Source organism: Festucalex cinctus, chromosome 12 (genome assembly GCF_051991245.1).
Source record: "Festucalex cinctus isolate MCC-2025b chromosome 12, RoL_Fcin_1.0, whole genome shotgun sequence".
Classification (NCBI taxonomy): domain Eukaryota; kingdom Metazoa; phylum Chordata; class Actinopteri; order Syngnathiformes; family Syngnathidae; genus Festucalex; species Festucalex cinctus.
Window position 1 is genome coordinate 10,810,784 of NC_135422.1, and position 22,961 is coordinate 10,833,744.

Sequence of the window (22,961 nt, forward strand, 5' to 3'; positions counted from 1 at the left end):
ATAAAGTAGATTTATATTTCTTTTTTGATTTGTTTTCTTTCATGTTAATAGGGAGGTAATGTAGAGGTATATGGGGGTAAGCGGAATATTTTCCTTTTCCTGGGGCGGGGGGGGGGGGGGGGGGGTTTAAACAGAAAATAATTGAAGAACTGCATTATAATCAACCACAAAAATATCGGAAGTTGTCCAACCCTTAACTATAGGCCACATATAAGTGCAATCGCAAGAAAAAGTACGTGAACTTGGAGTTACTTGGATTTCAAAATAAATTGCTAACAAAACTTGATTATTTTTTTTTTGCTGATTTTGTTTGATCTGACTGAAATGGCCGTAAAAGTTCATGGGTCAATTGGCCGGCTCCCTATTGAGTGTCCTGTTATACAGTAAGACATTTATATTTTTGTGAACCAGGATTAAAAAAATATATTAATGTACATCCTCAAAATGTACAATACAACAAATAATTCCATATAAGGGAATTTGTGTGTTAGAGATTAAAATTCTTTTTAAGATATTCAATGTAAAGAGAATAAATAATAAAATTTGATGCAAGCCTAAAAAATGTGAATCATGATAGCCATAAATGAACATTAGACATTTGCCACAGAACCCAGGCAAGGTAGCATATTGCAGAAAACCACTGCCTGCCTGCTCTGTTGAAAACTGCTTCCAATACAATGCGGCAGACGTGTGTGTCAAGTGTTAGACTTAACAATCCTGCCCCACTATCACCTCATTAACTTGCACTCAGGAGGCCTTATACTTGTATTACTTCTCTAAAACTACCTCGGAAAGTGGAACATTTTCCCTTTTCGCTAGATTTTTGATTAACACTTTTATTGCCTTCTCCCACTGTTTCCTGCAAGGCCACTCAATTGTGAAAGAAGTTAAATATTGTGAAAGTGCTGCTTTTTTATTTCTTTTTCTTTTTTTTTTGACCATTCATGGGTGACCTATTCACAAGCTTCAAGTGTTTGTCTTGTTCTTCCTACAACACGAGCAATTGCTCTCAGAACAAGATGGAAAATTGGCGGCATTGCGCGAGGTCTGTGGACTTTGCTCCAACACATATAAGTAATAATGCAAAACAGGGCTTGTCCACACACTCGTGTACATGTATTAACATGGCTATTTAATTGAGTTTATGATGCGTACAAATGTAAACAGCTTATTCTTTGCTGACTTGCTTTCGATTGCCTCTGCAGCCTTGGGAGCTTGGTGTGTACATTTGGATTGTTTCCATACTGTGCGTTGGGTTTGAAGGACATTATTCTGTGTGTGTGTGCATGCATTGCGTGCACCCGACTGAAGCGGAACCCTCTTGTGTGCGTTTATCATCAACAGAATCTGCTGTTAATGGTAGAAGGTGGCTCTGCAGAGCTACTGGTCAAACGCGCACACCCACACACGGAGGGATGGTTTATAACCCAATTACCCAGCATGCCCCTCTGCTTGCGGAAGGTGCTAAATCCTGCCTCATATTGTACGCAGAACAGCAATCACTCTAGTCAGTTCACCTCATGGGCGCCCTTTAAAGTGTTATATTGTACATCATCATTTGGCAAAATATTGTCTGTGCAAAAGTTTATTACGTTTCTGGTTGATAGGTGACCTGCAATGCACCTGTTGGTCTTGGGTGGTGAAGGGGGAATCTCAAAACAACGAAAGAGTCGAAGTCACGATGCGTATTTTTATGGGACAGTGTTTACAGAGAAGAGAAACAGTCCACAAATCTTTTCCCCATATTTGCAGAAACTCGAAACTTTTTGATATTTCTGCACCTTAAACTGTGAAAATAAACGTCGTATTGTATTGCCTTTGACTAGCATAAAGTACAAACTAGGCAGGTTGTTTTAGTAGTCAAGCAACATTTCTTCACATTTTGAAATCACAATAATCCTCACAAATCAAATTACAACAATCAAAAGTCCAATGAGTGAAGCGCTTCCTTTCACCGAGTTAATGGCTGCATTCAAGGAAGGTGGGAAGTTGGATTGATCCTACTTGGATTGTCCCACTTATGATGTCAAAATGTTCAAAACAAATGAAAACAACAACGAAGGCTGATTACGATAAATTGTTTGTTTTTCTGGTTAACGCAGTCAGCACAATTTTTCAATAACTAAATTAATGTTATACGCCAATTAATAGAGATAAATATGTTCATAATTGTGTAAATTATGTTTAGCCATTCACGGTGTGTCTCTGTTGTCAAGTGACATCAAATTGAAGGAAAACAAATTTGCATTTTTATTATTTTATTTTAACTCCAATGAATAAGTGGAGATAAACCCGGAAATAAGCATTTTCAATGTAAAATAGAGGTTGGCTCCCCCCCATATGAAGAAGAAGAAAAAAAAAAAAAAGTTTTCACGTATTGAAAAAAAAATTCAGTAAATACGTTGGTCCACTGTATTATCAGACAGGCTTTTATAATAATATGAAAGATGTGTAGTTCATAATTTGACAGTTATTTTGAGCATATTCTTTTTATTTTGTCTAACAAGGAATTTCACTTGAAATGTCCAACTTCCCAGTTTTCCTGCAATGCAGCATTGCATAAATGCAGTCCCATGAGCCTGAGTATGTTTTTCTTTCCAATTCTGTCAGCATGTAACTATTAAAGCGGGTTTCTCAGCATCCCTGAACAGACTTAAAAGCTCCAATAATTCAAACCATCTATCCGTTCCCTTCAGCAGCCCCTCCTCCATCCATCCATCCTTGGCTGCCACGAGCCTCTCGTCGTCATGGTTACCATGTCCTCAGCGTCGCCAAGCCCTGCAATAGTAGAAAATGTTTGTTACACACACACGTACGCTTGGGTACTCATAACCCCTCTTGCTCATTGAGAGTTTCATTCATAAGTCTTTTGTCTTCAAGTTTGCCTCTTTCATCACATTTGCCAGACTGGGAGGTGTGCGGCGATTTATTTTTTTTTACAACCTCCAGAGTCCAAAACCTTTAAAGGCCACGGTAGTATTTGACCGGAGGAATTAAAATGGACACGAATGTCCACTCGGGTGCTGGACAGGAGAACTTGTCAGTTAATGGTGCATATGGAAGCTGCTGTTCCGCGGTCTCGCCGTCCTCGCAACCACTCCTCACAAAGATGAGGAACACAGTTGCCATAGTTTCACACTTCTCCCTCTCAGGGTCGGCCGAGGAGAACGTGGCGACCGATTGCTCGTGTCTTTTATGCTTACTATGAATGTGGAGGCTTATGCGGCTGATGCCGCCGCCTCGCTTTGTTTCACAAAACCACCCCAAAAATATACATTTGTCTGTTTTCATTCCAGTCAATGAATTCACTCTCTGCATCAACATCACATCAACCGAACATCTCGTCTCTTTCTCCATTGCTGAACCAAGAAGCAAAATAACCTTTGACACCGGTTACCATGGCAACAGCAGTTAACGTATACATGAAAGACATGTTCAGTAACTTATGCAACGTCTCAGAAGTTCAGCTCTGGTTCATATCACTCTGTTTTGCCGGTCGTGGTGTTGGGTCATGCCATGAAGCAAGCAGCTACTCAGCATCGCCCAATATTTTCCAACCCTTTTAGTGATTAGTTAAAAAACAAAACAAAACAGCAACTAGCAGCAAATCTAGAAACCTTTCGTGGTGTTGTTGAAGAGTACTGGAGACTTGCTGAGACTTCAGAACTCCACAACAGTCGCTGTTCACTCCTCTGCATCCAGACTGCAAATGTGTGATGTCATCTGTCATGTTTCTTGGCTGCTTTGACTGCATGACTCTTCATCTTTTTAAACTATTTATTTTTAGAGGATGTCATCATTCATATTTCATTTTTTTACAGATAATTCTGGTTGACTGCATTATTATTGTGTCTTTGCAATCAAATTAGATCAGGAATTAGATTATTGTCTTCAGCAATCAGTAAGGTATTCATGTAACAGTGTTTATTATTGTAGTTTGTACGTAAATGCACATTTGAGTCGATGACTCTCTTAATCTAGATTCCGCTAAGAAAAAAAATGAATTAAAAAAAGTGTATATTTAAATTTAATTTTTTTCCCACCAAGAGATAAAAATCAATGCATCCCCTAGTGTATGTAAGCGTGTGTGTATATATACACTATTTTTATTAATTATTTTGGTTCTTTTATGTATTTTTTATTTTTTATTTTTGGGGAGCCAACCCCTGTTTTTTTGTTATGTAAAACACTTATTGGCGGGTTATCCCCATTATTTTAGTAATATTTTGGGTTAAAAAAACAAAAAAAACCAGCATATTTTTCACTGCATTTAAAATGGATGCCAATAATATGCAGATTTTTGCGGTTCGCAGGCCGGCCCGGTCCCTATCTCCCACGAAAAGCCGTAACTCCACTATATGAATTATGATTTTAATTAATTAATTAATATAAATATAAGTTTAACTACATCAATAAATAAATGTTCGTATTCTATTATTAGATTGTGCCCACCGACTTGCCATTTTTAATACTACTTGCCTTTTTTTTCCTGCATCCTTTTCTGTTGACGCTTTCATGTCATTGTTGTTACCAAGTAGTTGTTGCTTCCAGCTTTAGTAAATACTTGCTCAGAATTGCTCAACGTAGGTGTTGTGTTGTGATTTCATAAGAAGGGCATAGATAGCATTGTTGTGTACGCCGTTTTGTTTTTGTTTTTTGCACGTTTCTACCAAGCATGCAATGCAAAGTGGGTGGTGGGAAGTATTGTCTGCTATTTCAGTCCGTTTGTGAACAAAAAAGGTAACTTGAAGGAGGCGGAATCCGACATCAGTTAAAGGAAGTTTATTTTGTGATGTCATTGTTTGCTTGCAAATTTTCACAGCAACCTGCGAGCTTAGTTGAAACTCTAATATCATCATGGTCATCAATCATCCTTCCCTCCGTCCACACTGACCAGCCTCGTGTCAACTGGCTGACCTGCCTATCATCTTACAGCAATCCTTGTTGTTGTGCTATTAATATTCCAGATTGCCCGCACAGGATTTCCTGTAGCATCCGTGCTAATCCCGTGCACATTTCCTGTGACGTTTCCGTGGAAATTTGTTAGCCAACAAGGTAACCCATTTGACCGTTTGCAGCTGTCACTCACCGATCTATGCTACGCGCATCTGACTGATGGTGACGATGAGAGAGCTGATGGAACGCTCTGTAAAGTGAAAGGTATTAACCTTGTGTCGTAGACTACACCGAAGGGATGAAAAGGTGAACGTGTGTTATAGAAGAGCTTCCTGTCTGAAATATCCAAACAAGCTTGGAGATTAAAGAAGCATGTGACTAAATGGAAGCAGGTTCTCGTCTTTCAAACTTCCGATTTCAACTAAATAATTTCTTGGCAAGCAGGTTTTTGATTTATGGTGATTTTGTTGTTTGTTTGTGGTTCTTAGTTGTTTATATATTGAATATGCTGTCATGTCAATGCCTGAACAAAAAGGCAGAGATCTTCTATTGGATTTTTCTTTTTTTCGTGTGCTAGCATACTCAATGAAGAGTCTAGTCTCTGAAGAGTAAAGCAACCAGACTGAAAACGATGGCGAGAATTCAATTAAACCCCGAGAGGTAAATACTTTACTTAATACAGTGCAACACAGCAAGCAGCTGTGTCGTTCGGATCCTTGAGTCGACTCGCTCCCCCCACTTTGTCTCCTCTTATGACTTCTCCATGCAGTTTAAACCTCTTCTCAACCGCTTCGGGCTAGGCTTTTATTAAAGTGCCTTGATTTAATGTCGTGAGGATTGCATTTGGTGCAGGGGAACTGTCTGCGCCGTTGCCTACTCCTCCTCCTCCTACTCTTTACTTCCTCTACCACCTACAGCAGTGTGGTACGGGTACTACTTGCAGTGCATGGGCTTCCTCTCACAAAATAATCACTGCCTGAATACAGAATTTATCTAATAAAATGCGGAATTTAATATTTTAGAAGTGCTTTTTTTTTTTTTTAAGATTTATTTTGGTGCCAAGTATTTTTAACTCCAACAAAAGTATATATAAAAAAAATGTGTGCCACCTGTTTGATTTGTCATTAATGAATGTCTGCTAATCTATTTTCCGGTAATCAAAACAATACCTCTCACCTGCGCACGTTCATGTTTGGTGGGGCAGATGAATGTGAAAGGAACTAGTTGAATGAACAAGCCAGCACACTCATGCTTCATGCAGCATTTATAGACAAAAAGGAATTGGGGGTAGGTGGGTCGGTGTTGGGGGGAGGGTCTGCCTCGTGCAGAGTTTCAGACTGATAAATAGAGACATTAGCGACTCTCACCTGACATGTCCTGGTGCCAGCCCGAGCAAATGTCTGGACCCAAGACGAGATCATCTTTCTCAGAACTCGACAAAATTGGGTCAAAGTCAGCACACAAGATAGGTTTACTTACGACTCTTGTTCCGATACCGATACTGCATTAAAACAGTGGTATCGGTGAGTACTCACAAGTAACATGCCGATACCATTAATTCCAACGCTAATATAGGATTTTGGATGCAGCATCTTGTGTCTTTGCTCATGCACGACATTCACTGATATGTGACATGTTCACTGCATGCCGATCTAAGATGTCCTATTGGCCCTTGAATGCTCCGAACCAATGGCAGGACAGCTTTTTCATGTTGAGGAAAAAAAAACCTTAAGGATCGGTATGGTATCGGTATCGGCCGGTACTGCAAAGCTGGGTATTGGTATCGGGGGCCAAAAAACGCTATCGGAACAACACTACTTACGACTGCTTGAACAGACACAAAGTATGTTGACATGCAAAAAAAATCATTTCATCATGTCATCTAGTGGTGTTTTGTAGGTATTGCGGGAATGACCTAAAAGTTTTGTGTAGTGGACAACAGTGATAATTTTGCTGGCGAAAAGTTTTTGTCATTTTTTGTCACATTTTTTTTTTTCCAGACGAAAATGAAACGAACACTGAAATTGAAGCCATTCATTCAGATGATCAACAACTAAAATTGACTGACACTTTTGTCAATGACTAAATGTAATGAAAATACAGTGACGAACATTCACAAAATCCAATCAGAAGAAGGAATGACCAACTAAAATTGGATTAAAACTAAAATACAATCAGAATGATGACTAAATTATGACTAAAACTTGAATTAATTTTAGTCAAAAGACTATGACTAAAACTAAATTAAAATTACTTGTCAAAATGAACATTGGTAGAAAGTAACTTTTGTAAAGATCCGCACTTGAAATTGTTTCCTTACCACCAATATTCCACCAGAGGGCGCCAAAGCAGTACTGTTATTGCTTTGGCTTGCGCATAAAAACAGTGAATAGTTTTCAGTAAGTAATTGACATCCATCCATTTTCTTTCTTTTCTTTTCTTTTCTTTTTTTTAAATAGTGAATACACTAATATGCGTGGTTCACTCTATTTGCATTTTCTTGGTCCAATTAATGTGTGTATGTAATTGATATAATTATTATACCAGCCCAAACCTCTTGAAATGTGCTTGTTTTCTTTTCTTTTAAATTTGATGCATATTTTTCCCAGCAGAAGATGCTAGTTGACATTATTCCACGTTTCTAGAACTCCACCCGTTGTGGGTTTGAATTTGGTGCAAGCAATGCGGTTTGTGGAATGGGCCGTAAATTTGGAGAATGTCAGACAGGGTGGAGGGAGACATGAGGCATAAATCCTATAAAATGGTATCGGCAGTCTGTGAAAGCTCTGAATGAATTCGTATCGGATGTCGTTAGATTGAGTAGGTGGTCTGTGAGTAAAAAGCTGAAGTGACAATGCCGTTTGTCTTCGGTGTGTCTTTGCCCCTGTAGACAAAATCCAGTGTGGACTTTTTAGGCAGTGAAAGGACAATCAAGCGCAGCGTTTGGCTGCATGTTTAGATGATCCTGTCCTTTTGTGTGTACTTTAATGGCCTCTTGGCTGCTCTGTGTTCCAACTGTCAGGAGTTGAAAACGTGCAGAAAAAGAGGAAGCAGCGTCAAGACACCCGCAGATAAATGTTGTAATTGTTTTGTTATTCGTTGTACTATTACGCTGCAAGTCGGCCATTTACTCCTTGTTCTTCCTGTACATTGTCTCCACTGGGCCAAGCTCGGTTTAATTAGCGTTTACATAGACTGTGAGTTTACAGCTTAACATGGTGAACATGCCCTTACTTGGACAACCTTTTCTCTGCTTTAAGGCTCGTCTTGTGTGGCACTGGCCCCTTGTGTTTTACATGTGTGTTTTTTTTTTTTTTTTTTTTTTTCTTCAAATAGCTGGTGGTCTCATCTCGTGTTCTATATCGTAGCTTGTTGAAGATGGGACATCCCAAAAAGTGAAGCATTTCTCTTTCTCCGTTTTTATTTCACATGCACTTTTTATTGTTTTTGAGGCGAGACTTGAATATTTTTGCAAGTGACAGAAATTCAGAATTGGGGGCATTTACTTTCGGAGTTTCCATTGTAACCTTCCCTTTGCGACCAGTTCTCGTTAATTCAGTCACAGTACACTTTGGTGGTGAAAACCTCACTTCCCATTTTGCTGTGTGTGCGTGCGTGTGATGCAAAGCCGGTGAGCTCAGACACATCTGACACAAATTGTTGGCCAACTCAAAACGTGTGGTCGTAAGCCGGTGCGTGCTGGCTCCAAGTGACATGGAAAGATCTGGACATGTGGAGGTTTCTATTCCGCACCAAAACACGCATGGGAGAGGCAAGTGGCAGCTTTGTGGTTTTGTTCGGATTTCAGCACGTTGAGCGTGAGAAATGTTAACTTTGGTCCAGTTTTGTACACTGTATGTGAGCGCGTGTTTCTGTGTGTGGTATGGGCACCTAATATATAATACGATCTCATTGTAAAGAATGTTGTTAGAGCCAGTCAACAGGCAATGTCAAATTGGATACGATTAATTCAAAGATGGACTTCTTTTTTTTTTTTTTTCTTGTCTGTCCATTTGTCTACTTCCTGGTTCACTGAGGATGATGTAAGGACTGACATAGTGGGGGGGAACCATTTTTGATTCTGTGGTGGACTATTCCATTGCCATACCAGTGATGAAAGCGGTAAGAAGTTAGAATAAAATTCAGCAAAAAATATACATTTTAAAAATAATTACAATTATACTTAAAATGTGAATTCTTTAATGGCTTTCAAAAATATTAAGCCATTTATTACATTGTGAAAAATAATGCTGCAACTAACGATCATTTTAATAATTGATTAATCTGTCAGTTGTTTTTTTGATCAATTTATGAATCGGATTAAGTAGACCTTTTAATTTCCACCCCTAGATTCAGAAATCGGACATTTTTTTCATTTATGGATTTGGTCTGTAACGTTGTCAGAAAATCAGCACCCCCCCCCCCCCCCCTCCCCTTCAAAAAAAAAATAATAATAATCACCCAAAAATATTGTTTTCCAAAGTAAAAGCAGATGTAAAACTTTAAACTAGACAAGGTCTCTAAATAATGAATCCAATTATCAGAATAATTATCAATTAACGTGATAATCAATTATGCAAGAATTAAAAAAAAAATTTTTTTTGCGAAATTACCAAAAGTTATACTGGAGTCCAGTAATTCTGCTTCACAAGAATGTAGATTATGTAACTCCTACTGTACTTTTATTGTCCTGTGGGGTGCGCTATGCACCGTCACCGGTTCTTTGATTGGCGACTTGTGCTTGCAGGTTGAACTTATGTAGCCGGAAGGAAGTCAAGTCAGTTTAAGGGGAGAGAGAGAGAGAGGGAGGAAATGAGATGGAGGGCGAGAGACAGTGAAAGAGACTTCCTGTTCTGTCCTGTCCTGACCCGTCCTGTCCTGTACTACCAGCCCCTGCCTCTCTCTCTGTCAGTGTGTGTGCGTGTGTACGTTTGATGAATAATTAAGAACAAAAAGCCAAACAAACCATAATAATGATGATGTCACCTCTCCATTCCATTCCAACACCACTTAGAGCGAGTCTCATATCACGTGGATAGAGAAGGACTTTGCCCGACTTATTAGTTGCCAGGTAAGTCACTTTGTACCTGTGCTGCTCGCTTAATGAGACAAAACTATAATATAGAATATTCAAATACTGACATCTGCCCTTATTTGCCATCAGCACCTGTTTTTTTTGTTTGTTTGTTTTTACCACTTTTAGATGCCATATATATATATATATATATATATATATATATATATATATATATATATATAATTGATTTTTTTTATTGTGTTTTAAACAAAATATCTCGTTTCCTGCCTTTCAACATCAAAACTGTCACGTGTTTTGATTTGATAACTATGCATTATGTTCTTATCACTTGTTACTTTAGCGTGTGTTTTTTTTTTTTTTTTTTTTTTTTTTTTTTTTTTTTCCCCCCCCGGAGTGTTTCGATTGTGTGTGCATGACTGTGAGAATGAAGGCAACCTCTTCCTTCCTGTTTGCCTACTTGTGATTCGTGTTCAACTGTACTCAGTCAGTAAGTCAGTCAGAGGAGCGCAACCAGAGTCAAAAACGGCCCTTAGAGGGTCACGACTTGGGACATGGGCCCCGGGGAGAGATTTAAACTGAGTCGCTTTCTCCCCTTCTACCTGTCCAAAAAAAACAAAGGCTTGGCGGCGGCTGCAGATACTTTGCCTGCGCTGAAACACTTGCCACTGGTAACCATGACAACATCTAATTTAAAGTTCAGCTTAAATATGTTGTTTTTGTGTTAGCGCTCGTATGTTAACGCTGCTTCCTGTTGCTGTTATTTGTCATGAGGAAGCTCAAGTGTTTCACTCTGATTAAAAATGAATTACATCAGTTGACTGTTTCGTCCTTCTAGTCTTGTGATGGTATTCAACGTGGATACATAGCGATTTACTCAAGGCATTCTCCATTTTGTCTGAGTACTCACCGATACCTAAAAAAGTACCAATACTACTAGTACATTTGATACATAAAATTCCCACCAAAAAATTACATAATTTAACTATTACCTATTTTCACAGACGCAATCCCGTTCGCTGTTTTACTGCATTTTGACTGATTTTGCAAGGCCCACAGAATATTGTGTTCTATTGCTATAAAAACATGAAACCTATCAAAAGAAAGATTAAAGTCTCTTCTTTTATTTCTATCTGTTTCCATTTTGCAGCAATTAGCATTAGAAGAGCGCTAAGTTTCATCCATTTTTACAAATCTATTTAAAATTGTGAGTAATTGAGCTTTTTTTCAACATGGCCCCGGTTGATCTCCTTTGCTCTGCTGCCACCTGCTGGCCGTTTGTGTAAAAACTACCATTTCTGCAACCGTTCTTTGCTGTTGAGAGGCTGCATCAAAGCCCTCTTCATGCTCTAGCAAAAAACAAAAAAAAAAAAAAAACATATAAATACGTCTTTGGGACACGTAAAACTTTTTTAAAAAAAAACGTATTTACACATTATTGGGAGCATAAGAGTTAAAGACCTGGCTGATATATCCCAATATAGCATTTTTCCTTACCATTGAAATGAATGGCACATTTCTATTGTTCAAATTCCTGTTCCTGATCGTAAAAGGGCTATCGACCACCGTGACAAGTACTGATACCTTGAAATGAGGCCAGGTATCGTCCCGATACCGAATCCTGGTATCAGTACTCGCCCATCCCAGAAATAAAATGTACCTAAATATTTTGAAACAAACAAATGGTAAAGATTCTTTCATGTACTACAAGAGGTTTTCACCCACTAGTGGTACGAGTACCACACTTTGGGAATCACTGAGCATTTTGGGCACTTTTTATTAAATCCTATTTCCCCCACCATATATAGGAAGATGGTGAAATCAAGGAAATCAACATCACCCATGTGGTCAAAGAGGGTTCGGAAAAAGCAGACGCGTCTCACTTTGAGCTGCTCAAAGTGTTGGGTCAGGGTTCCTTCGGGAAGGTAACACACCCTTAGTTGGAAGCCGCATCACTTTTCATCCGCTGCTCACTCACACATTGCTTGTGTTTCACATACTTGAGGTGTTCCTGGTGCGCAAGGTGACCCCTCCTGATGACAACCAGCTCTATGCAATGAAGGTCCTCAAGAAGGCCACGCTCAAAGGTACCAGAGGGAATATTGTGATTGAACTTCTTTAATTTCATTTGTATGAATACAAATCTTATGTTTCCAAATTTGTTTTTTGTAACACTTATTAAGCTGGCTGGTCTATATAAAACAGTGTTACAGTAAAGCAAGAAAAAAAGCACTTCCTCATTGAGTTAGAAACCACTTTGCACTGTTTATTCTCACACGGGGATGTGCAGGCTGCAATAAATACAGCCCTTAAATGCTCGTTGTTCTGTTGTATTTATCTGCGATTCTGTCATTTTCTCACCAATACACTGGCAGTTACTGGACAAGTCTGAGTAAAAACGTCTGCACGACTTAATCAGCAGTGCGGTGACGAGTGTACACACACTACTGTAGAGCAGCCAACAATAAACATCATTTACTTTCAGGTGATTGACGATTAATGTCAGCTACTGTATGTGTTTTTGTGTTTTCCTTTCTTTCTCCCCCGTCACTAGTGAGAGATCGTGTGAGGACCAAGATGGAAAGAAACATCCTGGCTGATGTCAACCACCCGTTTATTGTCAAGCTGCACTACGGTCAATTGCTCTTTAAACACCCAATCACATTAGTGTGACATTGTGAAATAATTACATGTGTTGTTTGGATGGGGGATGGTTACTTTCGGATGCACTTTATTTTTATTATTATTATTATTGTTATTTTTTTTTTTATAATTACTTTTTTATATTGATATTATTTTTGATTATCACAAATTTAAGGCTGTATATTTGCAGGGGGTGGAGACTATGTTGACACATTTTTTTTTTTTATAATTGACACCCATTGTAATTGCATTTAGAGGGGAAAAAAATAATTTATCCCATAAAATTGTTGAATTAGTGGTGATATAACACCAATTAAAGGGATACTTGACTCAATGGACCATTTTTAGCAGTGAAAAGTTCACATTTTGTTCAGAATTAATTTGATAACTTTAACAATTAGTACCTTTAAAAATTATTTTTTCCTGTTGCTGTCGACTGATGATGACATCACCACCTGCTGAGGAAGTAGATAACTGCCAATCATGGTTCACCTGTTTTCTGGGGTTGGTCAGCAAACTGAGCCATGATTGGTCGCTACCTACTTCCTCAGTATAGGTGATGTCACCTTTCGTTGACGGCAAGTAAAAAAATTACTTTTTAAAGGTATTAATTGTACATGAAAAATAATGAAACTACCACATTAATTAAAGACAAAATATTATTTTTTTACTACTGAAAATGGCTCAATGAGTCAAGTATCCCTTTAAGCATTTTCCACCCAAAAATGGATTCCCTTCCCCTCAAAAAAAGATACAAAAAATAAAATAAGAATCTGCTTGCCCCATAAGGGGCATGCATATATCTAACACAGACAGTACAATACGTACATTATTTTCTATACATGTAATGTGTGCATTTTTTAGTGTGTTCAAATGCTTGTATTTAAATGTTAGTTTAAATGTGCATGTGGGAGAATTAAAATGATACTAAAAAGAATATCTGGCCTCTATAATTGGAGATAGAGAATTGGGAGGTTGACTGTATATCCAATTTTCAGCTTTCCAAACGGAAGGGAAACTCTACTTGATCCTGGACTTCCTCCGAGGCGGCGATCTCTTCACCCGGCTGTCTAAAGAGGTGGGAATTCCCTTCAGTGTGTGGATGGCGCATGCTGTGTTTTCATGCATCATACGTCCTGAAGCAGCCTTCCATCTGTTTGCGTCTCGCAGGTGATGTTCACAGAAGAGGATGTCAAGTTTTATCTCGCAGAGCTGGCGCTGGGCCTCGATCACCTCCACAGCTTGGGCATCATGTACAGAGACCTGAAACCTGAAAAGTAAAACATGTTGAATTTTCGATAGCCCTACTGCATTTTTTATGGATTTATTTTGTGTGTGTCCTGGGTGACTGCAACATGGGTGCACATTTACTCTTACCTGAATTTCCACAATCCCGAATGGAATACAAGGGACTCTCTGTTAACGACGTTACTGGAATACATGATGTCGACTAAGGCTGCCGCTACTGAATATTTTTCCTTACATTTGACTATAGTATGTCTAACTTTGAGTGTGTATGGCTTTAATATGGCTGGTGTGTGATGTGGTTGTCAGCAAATGATGGTGTAGAGTTGACTGGCTAACGCCCGTTAGCTAGGCTGGGTGTTGAATGAGTCTGAGTTGTTGCCATCGGAAACTCGTGTATGAATGAACATGCTTTCCTTATTATGTGTTTGTTTTCTTACCATTTATTCAATAAAGCGATAGTAAGTTGTCAGGGTTACCTCTGACATCTATTAAACACGACACAAAAAGGAGAGAAGACGCTCAGTTCAGGGCTCGTGAGGAGAGAGGAGAGGAACTGACTGATACAATTCACTCCTGCACTCTCTGAAGATTCCTCTCCTCACCCTCTCTATTTATTTGGTTTTCCACGCTCCTAGTTACATGGGTGTTCCAACCCTAAAAATGCAAATGCAAGGCATAGTTGGAACACAGTGTACTTGTTTGTCTATGTGAATGTAAGATTGCAAACTTGACCACGCATGTACTCAGCAATCATTTCTTAACAGAAAACAGGCGACCTCAGCAGACTGGCTCGAACCATTCTGCTGTGTTAGATGTTGTGGTTCTTCAGCTTTTTGAGTCATCTTCAAATAGCCAGGCTCTGTGAATGTGAGTGGTAACAGAGCAAAGCAGTTCTTCATTGCAGCAAATGTATGATAACTTATTATTTACAATTATTCCTACAAAAGTGTTGCATTAGTTATAGGCTATGGTGCATTGCAACTTATGTACAAATTTTATGTACAAATGTTGCGGACATCAGAACTTTAAGGGGACTCAAAAATGTCACTGATGCACAGTTGGTATGACAAAAGTGCAAATATTATTGATGGATTTTTTTTTGTAGTATTGTTTGTCATGTTGCTAACATGTTCGACTTTTATGTTCCAGCATTCTCTTGGATGAGGAAGGTCACATCAAACTCACAGGTAAGAAAATAGTCAAAAGTGCCCAGAAGCAACTCCTGAAGCCACAAATGTTTAATTTGTTTTTTAAGGCTGACTTAAGTGAAGAACAAAAAGTCTGCTTGATGTCTTCCAGATTTTGGTCTGTGCAAAGAGGGCATTGACCACCATGAGAAGGCATACTCCTTCTGTGGCACGGTGGAGTACATGGCACCTGAGGTGGTCAACAGGGTAGGCCACACCCACAGCGCCGACTGGTGGTCATTTGGAGTACTGATGGTAAGGAAAGGCGAAACTTACTGATAAAACTTGCAGAATGAACCTAAACTGCTCTGTAATCTTTGCAGGTGAACTTAATTTAAAAACTTACATTCACAATATGCAAGGTCGCCGTGCATTTTAGGTTCATTCTGAAATTTCACCAGAAAGCCTAAAATATTCATGTAGATCCACATGTTCTGTCTTCCAGTTTGAAATGTTGACTGGGTCGCTGCCCTTTCACGGGAAAGACCGCAAAGAAACAATGAACATGATTCTTAAGTGAGTGCAACTGCTCAGCAGCACTTCTATTGATGATGATGATGATGATGATGAATTATTTTCGTTCTCCTGCAGGGCACGTCTGGGAATGCCTCAGTTCCTCAGCGCAGAAGCCCAGTCGCTTCTCCGAGCTCTGTTCAAGAGGAACCCCGGCAACAGACTAGGTCGGTTATCGACGTCACCTCACCCAGTTGACCCCCAGTAGGCTGGTTCTGTTTGGCTGGTGCAGTCAAGTCATTACAAAGGCGTTGAGATGAAGTTTCAAGTAAAACAAAAAATTCAATGCCTTGTTAAATTTGACACATCACAGAATAGAATGTTAACAATAACAAGGTGGACCACAGGAAGGATTCAAATAATAATAATATAATTCTGATGGAGTAATTTACATCAAAATTAAGGCAACATAGAATATTGTAAATAAAATATGAATTACGAAAGCTTGCATTGTCTTCTGTCTCTCAATTATGAGCACTCGAATGCTATTGCTGAAATTCATAATCCTTGCTTCACTGTCATTACAAAGAAAGCTATCTAGTTTTGCAGTCCCGTGCTTCTCAGACAGACGATATTAACGTCGCCGTATATCCAATCAAATATACTAAAATATAAAATGCTGCTGATTTTTATGGGTTCATTGTAGGATCGGGTCCAGACGGAGCAGAGGAGATCAAACGTCACGGATGGTTTTCCAACATTGACTGGAATGTAAGGTTTTTTTCTTTTCTTTTTTTTTTTAACTATCATATACATTGTTTTTGTTATGTCAAATATTTTATTTCTCATGGTTATAGCGACTGCTCATTTACAGTATTTATTGATTTTTTTATTTTTTTAAATTAGATTACTGTGGTATTGTTGCTAGTGGCGTTTGTTTTCTTTCCTTTTTCATACAAAAACTGTTGTCACGTCTACCAGAAACTGTTCCGCAGAGAAGTAAAACCCCCTTTCAAACCGGCGGTGGCGCGTCCCGACGATACGTTCTACTTTGACTCAGAGTTCACCTCCCGCACACCTAAAGGTAAAAGAAGTAGAGAACACCTTGGAAGTTTCAACTTGAGTTGTGTTTATTTGTTTCTTTTTTTTTGTTTTTTTATGTCATTCAACTTTTTCCATCCTCATTTGTTCAGACTCTCCAGGCGTGCCGCCAAGTGCTGGAGCTCACCAGCTCTTCCGAGGCTTCAGCTTTATCGCGTCCAGTCTGTTGCAGGAGGAATGTTCAGCGGAGCCCGTGCAGGCCCCTCCGCACCCGGTGGTCCAGGTAAGCCGGCAGTCACTTGAAAGGGTGAAAAGACAACGCGACACAGGATTGTCCCTTTAAGACAAATATTAAAAGTCAAATATTCTTTTTACTCCGGGAAAAGGTGTTCTATTTATGGTGTTAGCCACATGCGTGCACCACAGTGCCCTCTAGGAGGCCAAGATGTGCACTACAGAATCAGCACATAACATGAGCAACTGGAACAAGATTTTGTATGAGGGAAAAAATCGACTCAAGTTTATTTGTTGAGGACTTTTAACGAATTGCTGTCCATAATAAGGATTCAACTGAAAACGCAATAAATAAATAAATAAATAATTTCCTGTGCACTTGTAGCAGCTCCATGGAAAGAACTTGTTGTTCAGTGATGGCTACATACTGAAAGAGGACATCGGCATGGGCTCCTTCTCAGTGTGTAAGCGATGCGTCCACAAGGCCACCAACACGGAATACGCTGTCAAGGTATCGAATGACTCACTTGACCTCAGCCAAGGCTAGTACAGTTCCAAGTCTGAGCTTGTTTTCTTAATTGACAGATGATTGACAAGACCAGCACAGACCCCTCCGAGGAGATCGAGATCCTGCTTCGATACGGACAACATCCCAATATCATAACGCTGAAGGATGTGAGGATAATCACACGTGCAAATTGTCACATTTATCCAGAGGTGGCAAGAGTACTCTCACTCTGTACTAGGGCTGGGTTTAAATAAATCAAATAATAGAGTTTCATTTATGAGCCTGATATCAATTCAAAAAAACATGAATCGATTATTTTAATATCTCTTTTTCCCATAAATTAATAAGAAAATAGAATTTTGAAGGCCTTTTTTTTATATATATATCTTAGTGTTTTTTTTTTATTTACTGTTGACATTAATTTAAAAGTATTTTCTTACATTTATGAAAGATCAGACTTATTGCACTGTAAGACAATTCAGAATCTTTTCAATTTATATTTACAATGATTTTCCATGTGCGTTCCAGGTGTACGACACCAGCAAGCAGGTGTTCCTGGTGACGGAGCTGATGCGCGGAGGAGAGCTGCTCGATCGGATCCTCAAGCAGAAGTCCTTCTCGGAGAGGGAGGCCAGCGCCGTGCTGCACACCATCACCAAGACTGTGGAATACCTGCACTCGCAGGGGGTGAGGATGCAACACATTTCGCTGGGTTCGATGAGTCAGTTTTGGAGTGTGAGTGAGGTGAAGACGGACACCGGACTCAAATGATTATTTTGACTGCAGGTGGTTACAGAAAACATTTAAAATGTAACGATAAAACACCCCAAAACAAAAGATGTAATCCCAAATATTACCATAGAATGTCCACAAAATTGTGCAAAAAAATAAAAAAAATAAATAAAGAGAAAATTGATAGCAAAAAAGGCAGAAAAATTGTCCAAAAATTGAAGAGAGGCACAAAATGATTATAAAATCTCTGGACTTACCAGAAAGAAAAAGGCAGAATTTTTTTTTTTTTTTTTATTTATTCATTTTGTGTATTTATTTATTTTTTAAGGCAGAAAAAAAACATTTAAAATACAACTATAAAATGTCCAAAAACAGTAATCCCAAAAATTACTATAAAATGTCAAAAAAAAAGAAAAAAAAAAAAAGAAAATTGACAGCAAAAAAGGCAGAAAAAAAATGTCCAAAAACGGAAGGAGAGAGGCAAAAAATTACGATAAAATGTCTTTCGAATTGACAAAAAAAATGCAGAAAGTTGATTTTTAAATAAAGGCAGAAAAGAAAACATTTAAAATGTAACTATAAAACGTCCATAAACAAAAGAAGAAAGAATAAAATGTCAAAAAATAGGAGAGGCAGAAAATTACCATATATCCAAAATATTGCCAAAAATGTCAAAAAATTTGAAAGAATGGCAGAAATGTCTAAAAATGTATGAAAAAATACAAATTTACATTACACTTTTTGTTGTTGTTATGAGACAGCTCTAATTAGCTTTTAGGCCATCGGTGCATTTTGGCTAACACCAACATAATGTTTTGTTCATCATAATGTTCAAATGTTTTGCGGCTCCAGACAGATTTTTTTTTTAATTTATTTGGCCTAAAATGGCTCTTTTGACAGACTGTAAAGGTTGCTGGAAAAAAAAATAAATCATTTTTCAATCAAGTTAGTCGGTAAATATGCATAGGAAACTGTTGGGGTACAGTACCTCCAACAAGCTTAAGAACCAATGCCTTAGCAAATTTGACTGGTAGTGGGCGGGGCTTATTATTTATCGCCCAGGCACAATTTGCCAACGATTCTTAACTGATGCTCTTCTCTTTTGTTGAGGTGGTGCACAGAGACCTGAAACCCAGCAACATCCTCTACGTGGACGAGTCGGGGAACCCGGAGTCCATTCGGATCTGCGACTTCGGCTTCGCCAAGCAGCTGCGCGCCAACAACGGCCTGCTCATGACCCCGTGCTACACCGCCAACTTTGTGGCTCCTGAGGTGTGTCATAGTGTCCGTTTCATATTTGTCATTTCGTGTAGAGGATAAAGATCATTTGTTTTTTTTGCTAGGTGTTAAAGCGTCAGGGTTATGATGAGGGCTGTGACATCTGGAGTTTGGGGGTCTTGCTGTACACCATGCTGGCAGGGTAAATTATTCATCTCACGCTGAAAACTCCATTTCCATCCTCACATGCTCCTCGTTTTCCTTCCTTTTAGCTTTACTCCCTTCGCCAACGGACCTGAGGACACTCCCAATGAGATCCTGAACAGGATAGGCAACGGTCACTTCAGTTTGACCGGAGGCAATTGGGACACGGTGTCAGACGCTGCTAAGGTGCCGCTTAACGTGTGATTTTTTTAGTTCCCTGGTGTGCTGGACTCTTATTTCACGTGTGCTCCTTGCTGCAGGACCTGGTGTCCAAAATGCTCCACGTGGACCCGCATCAGAGACTGATCGCCAAGCAGGTCCTCAGACATCCCTGGATCGTCCAGAGGGACAGACTCCCCAACAGCCAGCTCCCACACCAGGACCCCAAACTGGTCAAGGTGAGGCGGGCTCACTTCATTCTCGCATGATAACCTCACAGCCAATTATTCAATTTTTTTAATTTTTTTTTATTTATTTTTTTTAACCTAGCCCTAAAAAAAAAAAAAAAAAAAAAAAAAAAAAAAACAGTAAATATTTTTCACACAAATGTTGCAATGAGATTTTGAAAATGTTACTATTTTTTGAATTTTTTTTTTTTTTTTGAGTCACTGAATGGTTGAGGAACAAACCGCAACTTCAGCTGGAATCTTCGTACCTCATCGTTTTTGGTCTTCTTTTTGATGTTAGGAAACAATAGGAGTGGCAAAGCTCAGGTGGTAGAGCGGCCGTCTCCCAAGCTGAAGGTTGTGAGTTCATTCCTCAACCCTTGTAACTTTTTTTTATTTATTTTTTTATTTATTTTTTATTTTTTTTAATAAACCAGTCAAATGCACTCAAAGAATTTCTGAGTGAAAAACACTTGACTAGATATTTTTCACAGGGTAGACCAATTCTCTTGTGCACTGTAAAAATATTTGCGTAAAATGTACTCTCTTCCAAATGTAAATTTAGAGTGGCACCAAATACTCTTTTGAGAGTAAAATGTGCTCTAAAAAATTTACTATGTAAAAAAAAAAAAGTCGCTAATTGGCGTAGTAAGTAAGACGTTCATCATAATATTGTAGTCATGCTCATCCTGCTGTTATGTGCGTCCCAGGGCGCCATGGCAGCCACATACTCAGCCCTGAAGAACTCGCAGCCCACCCCGGAGCTCAAGCCCATCGAGAGCTCCTTCCTGGCCCAGCGACGCGTCAAGAAGCTTCCGTCCACCTCCCTGTAGACACTCGGTGGGAGAAAGAAGCCCGGCCATCCAACCAAGCAACCAGCCAGCTCGCTCGGGAGGGCACTACCAGCCAAGGAACACTGACTGTGACCCTTAAACCCCCCCCTATGAAAGAACCCATCTTGTCACGGCAAGCTGTTCACTATTGTTAGCGGACCAGCCAAAGATGGATGGGGGGAGGGATTGTTATTGTTTGTAATCTGTGCGCAGGCACATGCGTGTTCCTGCATGACCACCATGTCACACAAGCCCGCTCAGCCATCACTGGACGTCGTTCAGCTTGCTGCATGTTTATTTGTCTGCCCGTTTTTGTTTGTCTGTATGTGTGTGCGTGCGCGCGCGCGTGCGTAAAGATGATGAGCTTTACATTAGCGGCTTTGTGCTGCTCAATCCGCAGTGCTGTCCAAAATGCTGTTCAACTGTTCTGTTTGTTTTTTTTCGAGGTGGGAAAGGGGGTTATTGGTAATGTGAATAAAAGAATATATAAAAATATATATTTCTGCCATAAATGCCTCTTTTGGCGTTGGTTCAGCCAGAACATGAGGATTCTGGGAAACGTCCAGTTTTTGTTCACGTCAATCTTGTGTTGTTTTTCCTTTTACAGTGTCAGTTGCATGACTTGCGGTTGTGTGCCGTTTTCTTTCCGTGTTTGATTTGACTGCACATCTCGTACACTGGTGGCTTTCTGTGAAAGAGACTCGGCATGTTCAAACATCTATATTATGACTTTGTGTTTCTTTCTCCCCCCCGCACCTGATTATGTTTTGAATGCCGTTTCCTGTGCTTTGGCTGCTTTTGGTGTTGATTTTTGTCCAAGGAACGCCTCGCTTGAAAATAGTGCAAGACAAAGTTGAGCACATTGCTTACATATGTGTAAAAAAAAAAAAAAAAAACTTAAAAGGTCTCATAGTGTTTTGACAGTGAGGCCAGGCAGACTGTTCTTTCCATTAAATCAATCGTGTTTTTCTCTGCACTAGTCACAAAAATGTAGGGTTATTGGAGAATTTCTGGTGAAATTTAAGGACGAACCTAAAATGCGTTATAATCTTTAAAGGTAAACTTAATTTAACCTTCTCCAAAGTCGGGAATTCTCATTAACGGCATTTCAATCTTTGAGTTCTTTTTGCGCAAAATTTTGAGCTGACATTTCAAAGGATGTCCACTTCTGTGACTCTTCTGGTCTCTCTGGGGGGGAATTTCACAACAGTTGTTTGATTCCTGGATCGACCAATACATTTCTATGTTTAATTTGATTTGCTCTATTCCTTGTGTTGTTCACATTTTGATACGAGGAGACCAAGATGACATCTAACAATTGAGCAACAGAGCACATGATGAGTGTCATAAGCAGGTTGCAACAGAAACTAGAAGAGTGACTAAAGGTTGAGATGTGGATTTTTTTTTTTTTTTTTGGGGCAGGGGGCACATCAAGAGATAAGGTCAAATTAGGTTCACATGTCAAGGTTATAGTGCCTGAAATCTCACCTGAAAACCCAACTTCCCAAACCTTTTGGGGTTAGTGTATCTGTCAAGTTACTGCCTGTGAGATCATGCACACTTTCCCCGAAGCACTGCTGTTTCCACTTAGCATTTTTTTTAATGATATCCAAGTGTCAGCTTCCCAGGGTAGGTCCTGCTTTCAGCTCGGTGCCTAAAGGCCTACTTGGTGAGGAATGTGTCGATTGTCTTGCGTAAAAGAAGGGAAGAGCTGTGTGGCTGCGTAATCGTGCAACCAGCTGTTTTACCTCAAAAGGGATCATAAAATTTCTATCATTTTTGCTCTTGTGTGGTGGCAAAAAAAAAAAAAAAAATCAGACATTGTTCCTTTGACTAAACGTGGTGTGTCTTATTGTATGATAAAGATGAAGATTTTTATATCTTACAAATATTAAAGATTCAGTTGCTACAGTAAAACTGTCTCTTGTATTCTAGTCATGCTCGTGTCATTCATTTTGGGGTTTCGTCCAAGTAACTTTACAATTTTGTTATTGTGGCAGGCCATTCAAACTATTTTCTTTGTTTTTATGACATTTTCAGATGGGAGAAAATGACACGTACAAGATGTAGTTTTAAATGATTAATAATTATTTGTATAGAATCAGGATGAAAATTACATGTTAAAAATATTAATACTGTGATTTAAACCATTACATAATTAGATTAGGAATATTAGTTTATGTGAAGAAATGCTCATAGCTCCCAGGCTGACGTGAGCCTTCTGCATTAAAGATGTTAATAAAAGGTTTAAAAATACGTTACTAAGTAGAATATTGTTATTGTAATATTGTTTATGTTAAGAGACCCAATGCTCATAACAAAAATGTTAATGTACATTTTTAA

At 39.0% G+C, this 22,961-nt stretch overlaps 1 protein-coding gene across 5 annotated transcripts in view; it reads left to right on the top strand.

The window, feature by feature from the left end:
• The window catches only part of rps6ka1 (ribosomal protein S6 kinase a, polypeptide 1), a 52,538-nt gene extending 30,003 nt beyond the window's left edge, over nucleotides 1-22,535 (top strand). For 3 of the 5 annotated variants that reach the window (XM_077538106.1, XM_077538108.1, XM_077538109.1), the window contains exons 3-22: nucleotides 11,740-11,856; nucleotides 11,937-12,018; nucleotides 12,486-12,566; nucleotides 13,573-13,652; nucleotides 13,745-13,851; nucleotides 14,972-15,009; nucleotides 15,122-15,264; nucleotides 15,455-15,525; nucleotides 15,601-15,689; nucleotides 16,169-16,233; nucleotides 16,444-16,546; nucleotides 16,656-16,786; nucleotides 17,123-17,248; nucleotides 17,323-17,412; nucleotides 17,774-17,932; nucleotides 19,088-19,249; nucleotides 19,321-19,397; nucleotides 19,468-19,585; nucleotides 19,660-19,797; nucleotides 20,496-22,535. In XM_077538106.1, coding sequence (XP_077394232.1) covers nucleotides 11,740-11,856; nucleotides 11,937-12,018; nucleotides 12,486-12,566; nucleotides 13,573-13,652; nucleotides 13,745-13,851; nucleotides 14,972-15,009; nucleotides 15,122-15,264; nucleotides 15,455-15,525; nucleotides 15,601-15,689; nucleotides 16,169-16,233; nucleotides 16,444-16,546; nucleotides 16,656-16,786; nucleotides 17,123-17,248; nucleotides 17,323-17,412; nucleotides 17,774-17,932; nucleotides 19,088-19,249; nucleotides 19,321-19,397; nucleotides 19,468-19,585; nucleotides 19,660-19,797; nucleotides 20,496-20,618 — 2,100 coding nt within the window. In that variant the 3' untranslated portion in view covers nucleotides 20,619-22,535. Of the gene's footprint in view, nucleotides 1-8,551; nucleotides 8,669-8,994; nucleotides 9,019-9,910; nucleotides 9,968-11,739; nucleotides 11,857-11,936; nucleotides 12,019-12,485; nucleotides 12,567-13,572; nucleotides 13,653-13,744; nucleotides 13,852-14,971; nucleotides 15,010-15,121; nucleotides 15,265-15,454; nucleotides 15,526-15,600; nucleotides 15,690-16,168; nucleotides 16,234-16,443; nucleotides 16,547-16,655; nucleotides 16,787-17,122; nucleotides 17,249-17,322; nucleotides 17,413-17,773; nucleotides 17,933-19,087; nucleotides 19,250-19,320; nucleotides 19,398-19,467; nucleotides 19,586-19,659; nucleotides 19,798-20,495 lie in introns of those variants that run through there. The other 2 variants (XM_077538110.1, XM_077538111.1) reach the window with 2 other exon arrangements.
• Nucleotides 22,536-22,961: the final 426 nt, after the last annotated feature.